This window comes from Lactuca serriola, chromosome 3 (genome assembly GCF_051521515.1).
Source record: "Lactuca serriola cultivar US96UC23 chromosome 3, Lser_US96UC23_V15, whole genome shotgun sequence".
NCBI classification, from domain to species: Eukaryota; Viridiplantae; Streptophyta; class Magnoliopsida; order Asterales; family Asteraceae; genus Lactuca; species Lactuca serriola.
The window spans coordinates 27,450,403-27,462,772 of NC_136410.1; the positions used below are offsets into that span (position 1 = coordinate 27,450,403).

At 30.1% G+C, this 12,370-nt stretch overlaps 1 protein-coding gene across 4 annotated transcripts; it reads left to right on the forward strand.

Annotated features, from left to right (window-relative positions):
• The first annotated feature begins 255 nt into the window (after positions 1-255).
• LOC145091733 (putative transcription factor KAN2) lies at positions 256-5,329 on the forward strand. 4 transcript variants are annotated; one of them, XM_079029513.1, is made up of 7 exons: positions 259-1,342; positions 1,488-1,564; positions 2,849-2,894; positions 3,029-3,197; positions 4,031-4,091; positions 4,813-4,946; positions 5,069-5,329. In XM_079029513.1, the coding sequence occupies exons 1-6, from the start codon at positions 664-666 to the stop codon at positions 4,915-4,917; spliced, it is 1,137 nt and encodes a 378-aa protein (XP_078885639.1). In that variant the 5' UTR covers positions 259-663; the 3' UTR covers positions 4,918-4,946; positions 5,069-5,329. The 4 variants fall into 4 exon arrangements, with proteins under 4 accessions (XP_078885641.1, XP_078885639.1, XP_078885642.1 ...); XM_079029514.1 differs by having other exon boundaries at positions 261-1,342; positions 4,034-4,091; XM_079029515.1 differs by lacking the exon at positions 5,069-5,329 and having other exon boundaries at positions 256-1,342; positions 4,789-4,925.
• Positions 5,330-12,370: the final 7,041 nt, after the last annotated feature.

Here is a 12,370-nt window from a genome sequence, read left to right on the forward strand (position 1 = left end):
GGAATCATTTCTCTAACGTATTTACCTTTTTTTTATTTTTATTTTTATTTTTTTCCTTTCTCATCTTTTTTTTTCTTCCTTTCTTCTTTCCCTACTCCCACGTCCACATAAAAGAAAGCATCTCTCTCTCTCTCTCTCTCTCTCTCTCTCTCTCTCTCTCTCTCTCTCTCTCTCTCTCTCTCTCTCTCTCTCTCTCTCTCTCTCTCTCTCTCTCTCTCTCTCTCTCTCTCTCTCCGTCTCTTCAAGTGTCATTTTCTCACATATACTTCACATAAAAGATGCAACCATTCACTTAATACCTTGTCATCTCTCACCCCCACTCTCTCTCTCTCTCAAGAACTCCACAACTACTCCCAATTCACCATTGATTAGACAAATCCCATCTCAAGAAATCTTGAGAGAAACCCTTCATCATCATACTTTCAAAACATAGATCACACATAACAGAAACAAACCCCTCATCGTTTTAACCTCACAAGACCACCATATCCAAGGTTCACAACCTTCAAGATTGGAGCAAGAACAAGCTAGGGAGGAGAGAACAAGTAATTATCATGGCCTTCTAGACCTCTATATCTTTCCTTCTGTTTACTGGTTCGAGTGTTAGCCATTTTTGCCGATCAGAAGGAAGGTTAGAGAAAAGTAGAGAACTTGGTAGCTGAAATGGAGCTCTTTCCAGCACAACCAGACTTGTCTCTTCAAATCAGTCCACCCACCAGCAAACCCACTTCAAAAGCTTGGAGAACATCATCAACAGCATCTGATCAAGATCACCATGATTTGGATTTGGGAAATCTATGGAAAAGAGCTTTTAACTCTCAACAACTACACCAACAACAGCAACAGCAGCAACAACATGGCTCAACAAGAAGACCAGAACCCTCTTTCGGGCTTTCCTTGTCGAACCCTAATATTCACTCTACAAATTCCGACCTCACCCATTTCCACAATCTCCTCTCTACTCAAAACACCAACACATCATCATCATCAAACATGTATCCTTACCAACATCACCAACACCATCATCAGGCTGGGTTTAGTTCAGAATTAGGTTTCTTGAGACCTATAAGAGGAATTCCTGTTTATTACCAGAATACCCCTCCCAATTTCCCGATAATGGCCAATCCGCATCATAAGAACCAGCCTTCGTTAGATTCCTGCACTAATTCTACGACCACCAGTTCTCTAATTCATAGCAATAATATTAACAATATTGTCCGATCAAGATTTTTATCATCGAGGTTCCCCTCCAAACGCAGTATGAGGGCTCCGAGGATGCGCTGGACGACTACCCTTCATGCTCGCTTTGTCCATGCTGTTGAGCTTTTAGGCGGCCATGAAAGTATATATTGTCTAAATTTCTTCTTCTTCTTCTTCTTCTTCTTCTTCTTCTTCTTCTTCTTCTTCTTCTTCTTCTTAGAATTACTGTTTCTTCTTATTGCATTTTCATACACTGATCATATAATTGGTTTGTGTAATGATTTTAGGAGCAACACCCAAGTCAGTTCTTGAGCTAATGGATGTGAAAGATTTAACTTTGTCACATGTTAAATCTCACTTGCAGGTTAATTTACCCTCCGTTTCTCCAATAAGTTGAAATATTTTTGTTATATTTACTTTAATATTTTAGAAGAACAAAAACATAATTACTTTGCAAGATGCATTGTCTGTCTAGTGTGTAAATACATAGTACGTACACTCCCAGAGCACCTTCATACTGAAATCTTGGATATATATATGCATCCAGATTCAGATTTTATTTTCTTTTTGACTTTAGCACTGTAAGGCGCACTTTGCATTATTAGAAGAAACTTATTTATACTTTCCATATAATTTTAAAGAATTACAATTTCCAATGCATTTATAGCTGCAGAGAGGCATCTCTAATCCTTGGCACTTGTCTCTCTCCTGCTACTACTACCAGATCTGATCCTTCTGCATAAACATAGCTTATCAGTTCAGCTTTTTGCTTAAAATTACGAACCATCCATGTATTTAGACATGTATAATATTAATAGTCATAAGGTTTTAATTTATATATATATATATATATATATATATATATATATATATATATATAGAGAGAGAGAGAGAGAGAGAGAGAGAGAGAGAGAGAGAGATGCATAGTAAGACAAAGCCCGAGGAATTGAAAACACAGTCATAGGGTCCAACCCAACACAAGTCTACACCGTGAGGGGTTGAATTGAATATTTTTATCCTTTTTCAGAGGAAAACTTGAGATATGAGAGAGTACAAAAACGCCATCATTTGTCAATGATATGTTTGTATATGTCTAGCATCACATGTGGTTTCTGTCTTAACCATGCATTACATCTATCAACCATAGTTAAGTCAGTTGGTCAGTCTTACATTTGTACACACGCATATATATATATATATATATATATATATATATATATATATATATATATATATATATATATATATATATATATATATATATATACACACAAACATTGTCAATGCATTATCGCATATGCTACCGTCATGTACTGTTCATCATTTACTCATGTTAGTACTTCTGATTTTACATATACAATGCATCATATATAGACATTTCTATATTTTTTGTATTATTATAATACGGTGAAAATGAGATAAAAAGGATAAGTACTACTTAAACATTACATAGGATTCATTGAAATTGAAATCGTGTTGTAATATAATAAATTGTTTCAGGAAATGCAACACAACTAAATAGTAATCTTGTGCGTGAAATTAAATTTTTTGAAATGTTGAGACAACTCAATATAAAAATGTTTTATAAGGAGAAGAAATTATTATAATTTCCATAATTTATTGTTGGTTTCATTTTATTGTGTTGCAGATGTACCGAACAGTAAAGACAACTGATCGAGCTCCTGTGTCTTCAGGTAAAGTTTTGTTGTTGAACTTAATTATGTTGGACTCCATTTTTATCTCACAGTGATATATAGTTTGTCATCATATTTATTTATTTAATTATTAACCCGAAGTGGTTAATTAATTTCCATGAAATATTAATTAGGGCAATCTGATATTTACGAGAATGGGTCATCTGGGGATAATTCTGACGATATCATGTTTGATATTCGTAACCCAAGACCGACAGATCAGTTATCAACGGAACATGGAGGAAGGTCTAGTGTTCATCAAGAGAAAGATTGTCAGTATGGTCTATGGAGCAATTCTTCAAGGTGAAAACTTTTCTCAGCTGTTGAATTTTACGTGTTATTTTATTATATGTAAAGAAACTTTTTTGTGGTGAAATAATTGGTACAATCTTCACCCCAAAGGATGACACCCAACCCTTGCACACACACACACAGAGGAAAAGGAAAAGTTTTTTATGTGGACATATATTACGAAAAATTATTGATGGCAACTTTTCAACTTTAGGCTTTTCCATATCATATACCATTCAAAAAAGCAAATATGTAACAGTACTTTTCAACCATTTATCAAATTTCAGGACAACCCATGAAATATTAAGGTTTTGTGGCCTGCAAATTATAGTTACATCAACCCTAGCCTTACTAATCTCATTTACGTATAATATAACGAACATAACTTCAACATAAATACTTAAATAATCTGCATATATATATATATATATATATATATATATATATATATATATATATATATATATATATATATATATATATATATATATATATATATATCAGGTTCTTCCATTTTAAACTACGTGTATAATTGGGTTTCAAAGTTAATCTCTTTTGTGAAAAAATTGTGGATGCAAATCTGTTAAATTCGAACCTTTCTCTTACCTTCTCTCAGCTGTTTATCTCTATGTGTTGTAAACTTCCCTTTCGTCCTCTATTGTATCTTGGTGTGTATGAGTAATGGCATTTCACATGGGTTGATTTTTGGATTTATCTACAAAAAAATATAAATGAGAAACTGGGTATAAATAAAACATGGTAGATAGCATTTTTGAGAGTTCGATTTCCATATGGACTTACCACTGATTGGAAATATTCCCTCGTTAATTTACTGATCTTTCTAGCAGGGAGGCTTGGTTGCATGGAGAACATAGAGATTCCGAAGGAAACAAACTATATCTTGAGGTATATATGAATTTTTAATTCTTCTTTTCAAATTACTTAAATAATTTAATAAGTGAGTAAATCTCCTTTTGCTACTTTTCATACACTCTTTTATCTGATAATAGTAGTTTTATGCTTTTGCATGGGAAGATATAAATGTATTCCAAAATCCATGAGAATGTTATGTAAAGATTGAAGAAAGAAAGAAAGAAAGAAAGAAAGAACAAAGCTTTTGAAAAGCTGATTCAAGTCACCAAATTATTTTTTGGTCAATCACACCCATCTTTAAGCTAAAGCTATTAAGAGAAAACCAGGGTAAAGGGTGCTAGCTGCATTATAAACCTTATAGGCAAACAAAACAAAGAAGATTCATGATATATAAAGTACAATATGAATAGATTTTTAATGCCTTGAAGAGTGTCCACTTAGTATTTTTGAGAGGTAATAACATTAATATATATCATATGATGACGCCATTGAAGAACCAAAATTACCGAATTACAAAACAAAAGTGCATCAACTAAGGGAATAATATCTATAAATACCCATATGAACACATTAATTACAACACGATTCTTTAGATTATGATTTTCACTTAGCTAGCTAGCTTTTTCTCAGAAACATTACCACATCTCATGTTAATTAAACACTACACATGCACATACATATATAGTTATGTGCTCTTTCTTTCATTATGGTATATTATAACTTGATGCAGTTTTCATGGTAAACGATCTTTCAGAAGGATATGAATTTAAAAGGCCCGCATTATGAGCGTTTGTCAGAAGTGAGCTCATCAAGCCCCAAGAAGCCTAATCTGGAGTTCACTTTGGGAAGACCACACTAGAATTTGATGACAAGCGTATATTTATATATGTATGTATCAGCATATATATATATACATATATATATATATATATATATATATATATATATATATATATATATATATATATACTACTCATTTTAATATAACTGTGTTTTTAAATGGGAGCTAGTGAAAGAGAATCAGTACCACTTCGAAAATGAGGAGAGAAAGGAAAGTAAAGGAAAGAAAAGAAGGAAAAAAGAGCTAAAGAAAGACAAGGAGACAAGAAAGACAGAAAGCAACAAAAGGGTGGAGTGTTTGAAAAGCAGGTCCTTCATCTCTAATTTGTGAGAGATTGATGTCTGCCCTTTTCATAATATATATTACATTTTCATCGTATAATGTTCTGGGTACGAAGATATGAATGAAATCCAGTTAAAATTTTGTATCATCTGCCTAAAGAGAAATATATATATATATATATATATATATATATATATATATATATATATATATATATATATATATATATATATATAATAAATAATAATTTGATAACTCATAGTTTTATGAGAACCTAAGAACCAAATAAAAGTCATTACATCAAAGTAATAGAAAGTCGGGATGATTTATGGTGCTTTTGTAAATACTTATAAAAAAGAATTTGTAAGGTTATCAAAACAAAAATTAACCATGGGTATTTTGGGATAACATAATTTAACCCCTAAATCAGATTGAATCCATTCAAGTCAAACCAAATCCATACTCTTTTTCTCCCCATTATCACGTCTCTCTCTCTCTCTCTCTCTCTCTCTTTCTCTCTCTCTCTCTCACACACACACACACACACACTCTCTCTCTCTCTCTCTCTCTCTCTCTCTCTCTCTCTCTCTCATCCTGTCTCCGACCATTCACCATACTCCCTAATCTCTAGTTTGTTGACGACAAATTGAAGAATTAGCACATCGAAAGTGTGCTATGGATCACTAGGTTGAAGTCGATCTTCAACGTGAGGAAGGTACAATTAACAAAAGTCGAATATCTCTCTTCCATTCGAATATCGTTCAGCAAAGTCCAGCACCATCGTTTGGAATCTACTGTTTCCTTCTCGGATATGTCCTCTCTAATGTCCGGGTGACGTTTAATCCACGAATCAACAGATCTAGGTGATCACTCTCCCTTTGCTCGTCAATGAATGCCTCTACCTCCGATGGAATCAACTATGGTGGTTGCGATTACCAACAATGCACTAGATCCATAAACAACTTCATTAGATCTTCAATGAATCTGAATATGGAATTAATGACAGGAGTGTATCACAAGAGCCTGTTTGTTGTCGATTAGCATGGTAATGAATTTAATTCACAATTTGTCAACAGACTTACTTAAAAACCTACACACCACAACTGACTCCATGTAAACCTACACGATCACTACCGTCCATGGCGAATCCTAAGCTTTTGTCGATCATGAATTCGTGAATTGATTTGAATAGTTGATGACTTTGGAGTTTCGTTAGGTTGTGGATGACTTCAGATTTTAAAATCCGTGACGTTCCCGCTGCTAAAGAGGATCAAGAGTCCCCCGCCCTAAGGTTTTAATTTCTAAATTCACTTTTTTTTTCTTTGTTTTCCGGTGAACTTAACATCAACTTGATTGTTCTGAATGTTGTTTTTTCGTTAATTCGTGTATTTATTGTTAGTTGTTGATTTTGAAGTATCTTAGCTCTGGATACGACTTCACATATTGCCATCGTTGGTGCTAACGTTTGTCCAATCGAGTCTCTTCATTACGAGCAATTTTTGACTTATAATGTTCGTATTTATTGATTTCTATATATAAACAAGTCCTGTACACACAAGAGACATTTAATTGATCATGATCCTTCCTATATGTGTGTGAATATCAGTGTTGCAGAAATTGGTCTTCGCGGCTGATTAATCGTCGATTAACCGTTTGGCGGCCTTGAATCGATTATGATTAGGATGCTTGGCGGAAATTGATCGAAATCGGTCAAACTCGGGCTTAGCGGTCCTTGGCGGTTATAGGCGGGAAATATTTAAAAAATTCAAATTTTTTAATTTTCAAATATTACACCAAAATTTTTAATTTTCAAATTTTTTAGTTTTCAAATTTTAAAATATTATACTAGAGTTTACAAAATTTCAAAGTTTTAAAATTTAAAATTTTCAAATACTTATTTTTTTTAGGATATATTATTTTTTTAAATAATTTTTTTAATAATTTAAACGTCAGTCGATCGCCGAACGATTTTTACAACCTTGGTGAATATAATAATATTTGATTATTTTCACCAGAAAAGGAAAAGAATATAAGTTCTTTTTTCTCAAATTATAAAATATTTTAAATATATACCTTATATGAATCTTTGTGTACGAAGGTTTGTTGATACATTTAGTGAGTTTTAGATGATTTCAACTCTCATTTTTAATGCTTAGTTAATTTGGATTTAGGTTTCGATTGAATATTACTTGATAGGATTTTGTTATCTGAAAAAGGTTTTGTTTATAGTTTAAACTACTTAATTATGAAACTATGTTGTTTAAGTGGAACAATCCATTACTTTCTACCTTTAATTTTCTTCATTTTATTTCTCTAAAGTATTACATTGTGAAAGGGCTTTGCCTTTTAATCCATTTTTCTGTTATTAATTTTTTTTAGTGTTGTTGAATTTGTATTATTGCTTAATGAATCAGCTAATTGTTTGTCCTTTATCTATTTATTACTAACCAAATTTCAAAAGTTCATGTGTTTTGCTCTTGATGATGTTGTATTGTGCCATTGTCAGCAAATTTAGTTGCATTTATGTCATTTTGGGAATATACATGAGTTTTATCTGTTCATATCTCATGTCTCTTAGAATTTGCTTATCAGCAATAAAAATAGCTCTACATGTTTAATGTGATATGTTTTGCACCTTGATTGTATTATGAGCTAAATGTTTTCAACATCAAGTGCATATAAATTGTTTCTTCCATTTTAGGGTGAGTTAACATTTTTTTGGGGTTTTATATTTAACGACTTACACTATTTTTTTTATTGTCTGTTTTTAAATGTAGGTGATAATATAATGCGTTTATGCTTGTTTTTTTTCATGGTAGTGGATTAAGTTTTATATGAATTATGGTGATTGATATATTTGGTTCAGATGTGTGAGAATTGAGAGCTTGTTGAATACCATAAAGTGTCAATGGCTTGTATTGTGGCTTGATTGTGATTGAGAATTGAGAGCTTGTTGAATACCATAAAGTGTCAATGGCTTGTATTGTGGCTTGATTGTGATAGAGAAGGAGAAAACATTGCATTTGAAGTTGTGGAAGTTTGCTCAAATGCAAATTCTCAGCTCAATATTTGGAGAGCTCATTTCTCATCATTAATCGATAGGTCTAAAACTCACATTTCATTTTTGACACTTTTTTTTCTCTTTCATTTTTACTTATAATATTTATTATTACCAATATTTTTTGATATATTCACATTTGAATATACTTATCTATATTATTCAAATGTGAATCTTACATGATATTCACATGTGATTATTACATTGTATTAATATTAATCTCACAAGCGAATCACATGTAAATCACATATGATTACATGTGATTCACATGTAAATCACAAGTGAATCACATATGGATTACATGTGATTCACATATAATTTATGAATCACATGTAAATAACAAACGAATCACATGAATTACATGTGATTCACATATGAATCATATATAATTTACATATAAATCACATGTAATTCACATACGAATCACATTTAATTATTCATATATAAAACACAAATGAATCACATATGGAGTACATGTAATTCACATGAAAATCACAAGTGAATCACATATAAATTACATCTATATGCACACATGCATTTTGTGTGAGTCTTCTTAGTTAAACAAATAATTACAATTTTTTATAATTTGGATTTAGGTTTCGATTGAATATTACTTGATAGGATTTTGTTATCTGAAAAAGGTTTTGTTTATAGTTTAAACTACTTAATTATGAAACTATGTTGTTTAAGTGGAACAATCCATTACTTTCTACCTTTAATTTTCTTCATTTTATTTCTCTAAAGTATTACATTGTGAAAGGGCTTTGCCTTTTAATCCATTTTTCTGTTATTAATTTTTTTTAGTGTTGTTGAATTTGTATTATTGCTTAATGAATCAGCTAATTGTTTGTCCTTTATCTATTTATTACTAACCAAATTTCAAAAGTTCATGTGTTTTGCTCTTGATGATGTTGTATTGTGCCATTGTCAGCAAATTTAGTTGCATTTATGTCATTTTGGGAATATACATGAGTTTTATCTGTTCATATCTCATGTCTCTTAGAATTTGCTTATCAACAATAAAAATAGCTCTACATGTTTAATGTGATATGTTTTGCACCTTGATTGTATTATGAGCTAAATGTTTTCAACATCAAGTGCATATAAATTGTTTCTTCCATTTTAGGGTGAGTTAACATTTTTTTGGGGTTTTATATTTAACGACTTACACTATTTTTTTTATTGTCTGTTTTTAAATGTAGGTGATAATATAATGCGTTTATGCTTGTTTTTTTTCATGGTAGTGGATTAAGTTTTATATGAATTATGGTGATTGATATATTTGGTTCAGATGTGTGAGAATTGAGAGCTTGTTGAATACCATAAAGTGTCAATGGCTTGTATTGTGGCTTGATTGTGATTGAGAATTGAGAGCTTGTTGAATACCATAAAGTGTCAATGGCTTGTATTGTGGCTTGATTGTGATAGAGAAGGAGAAAACATTGCATTTGAAGTTGTGGAAGTTTGCTCAAATGCAAATTCTCAGCTCAATATTTGGAGAGCTCATTTCTCATCATTAATCGATAGGTCTAAAACTCACATTTCATTTTTGACACTTTTTTTTCTCTTTCATTTTTACTTATAATATTTATTATTACCAATATTTTTTGATATATTCACATTTGAATATACTTATCTATATTATTCAAATGTGAATCTTACATGATATTCACATGTGATTATTACATTGTATTAATATTAATCTCACAAGCGAATCACATGTAAATCACATATGATTACATGTGATTCACATGTAAATCACAAGTGAATCACATATGGATTACATGTGATTCACATATAATTTATGAATCACATGTAAATAACAAACGAATCACATGAATTACATGTGATTCACATATGAATCATATATAATTTACATATAAATCACATGTAATTCACATACGAATCACATTTAATTATTCATATATAAAACACAAATGAATCACATATGGAGTACATGTAATTCACATGAAAATCACAAGTGAATCACATATAAATTACATCTATATGCACACATGCATTTTGTGTGAGTCTTCTTAGTTAAACAAATAATTACAATTTTTTATAATTTGGATTTAGGTTTCGATTGAATATTACTTGATAGGATTTTGTTATCTGAAAAAGGTTTTGTTTATAGTTTAAACTACTTAATTATGAAACTATGTTGTTTAAGTGGAACAATCCATTACTTTCTACCTTTAATTTTCTTCATTTTATTTCTCTAAAGTATTACATTGTGAAAGGGCTTTGCCTTTTAATCCATTTTTCTGTTATTAATTTTTTTTAGTGTTGTTGAATTTGTATTATTGCTTAATGAATCAGCTAATTGTTTGTCCTTTATCTATTTATTACTAACCAAATTTCAAAAGTTCATGTGTTTTGCTCTTGATGATGTTGTATTGTGCCATTGTCAGCAAATTTAGTTGCATTTATGTCATTTTGGGAATATACATGAGTTTTATCTGTTCATATCTCATGTCTCTTAGAATTTGCTTATCAGCAATAAAAATAGCTCTACATGTTTAATGTGATATGTTTTGCACCTTGATTGTATTATGAGCTAAATGTTTTCAACATCAAGTGCATATAAATTGTTTCTTCCATTTTAGGGTGAGTTAACATTTTTTTGGGGTTTTATATTTAACGACTTACACTATTTTTTTTATTGTCTGTTTTTAAATGTAGGTGATAATATAATGCGTTTATGCTTGTTTTTTTTCATGGTAGTGGATTAAGTTTTATATGAATTATGGTGATTGATATATTTGGTTCAGATGTGTGAGAATTGAGAGCTTGTTGAATACCATAAAGTGTCAATGGCTTGTATTGTGGCTTGATTGTGATTGAGAATTGAGAGCTTGTTGAATACCATAAAGTGTCAATGGCTTGTATTGTGGCTTGATTGTGATAGAGAAGGAGAAAACATTGCATTTGAAGTTGTGGAAGTTTGCTCAAATGCAAATTCTCAGCTCAATATTTGGAGAGCTCATTTCTCATCATTAATCGATAGGTCTAAAACTCACATTTCATTTTTGACACTTTTTTTTCTCTTTCATTTTTACTTATAATATTTATTATTACCAATATTTTTTGATATATTCACATTTGAATATACTTATCTATATTATTCAAATGTGAATCTTACATGATATTCACATGTGATTATTACATTGTATTAATATTAATCTCACAAGCGAATCACATGTAAATCACATATGATTACATGTGATTCACATGTAAATCACAAGTGAATCACATATGGATTACATGTGATTCACATATAATTCATGAATCACATGTAAATAACAAACGAATCACATGAATTACATGTGATTCACATATGAATCATATATAATTTACATATAAATCACATGTAATTCACATACGAATCACATTTAATTATTCATATATAAAACACAAATGAATCACATATGGAGTACATGTAATTCACATGAAAATCACAAGTGAATCACATATAAATTACATCTATATGCACACATGCATTTTGTGTGAGTCTTCTTCGTTAATTATTTTTTAAAATTTCATGTGAATTTTACATTTGAATATTTCGACAATACAATCACATGTGAATATTACATTATATAATCACATGTAAATCTTACATAATATAATCACATCTGAATCTTACAATATATATATATATATATATATATATATATATATATATATATATATATATATATATATATATATATACATATGCATTTTTGTGAGTGTTTTTGCATTAATCAGTTTTTTTTTGTAGACTTGGAAGAATTATGGAAAATATTAAAGAGATTCAAAGTGATAAATTGAAGAAAATATGAAAAATATTGACACGAATAAATGATAACACTTTGAATCTTTGTAGCATTTTTTGTTTTTTAGATTTTATTTTGTATCGAATAAAATACTTGTAATGTTGTGTTTATAGATTAATAAATAAAAATGATTTTTTTTTATGATTAACTTACGAACATTATAGTACAAGAATATGAATATATGTAGTTGAAAAAAATATATGCATATAAGCACGTGAAATGGTTAATTTTTGGTTAAAAAATTTATAGTTTTTTTTAATATTCCAGTTTTTATACATTTTTTGGTTTTTAAAATTTTGTTGTTTTTTTT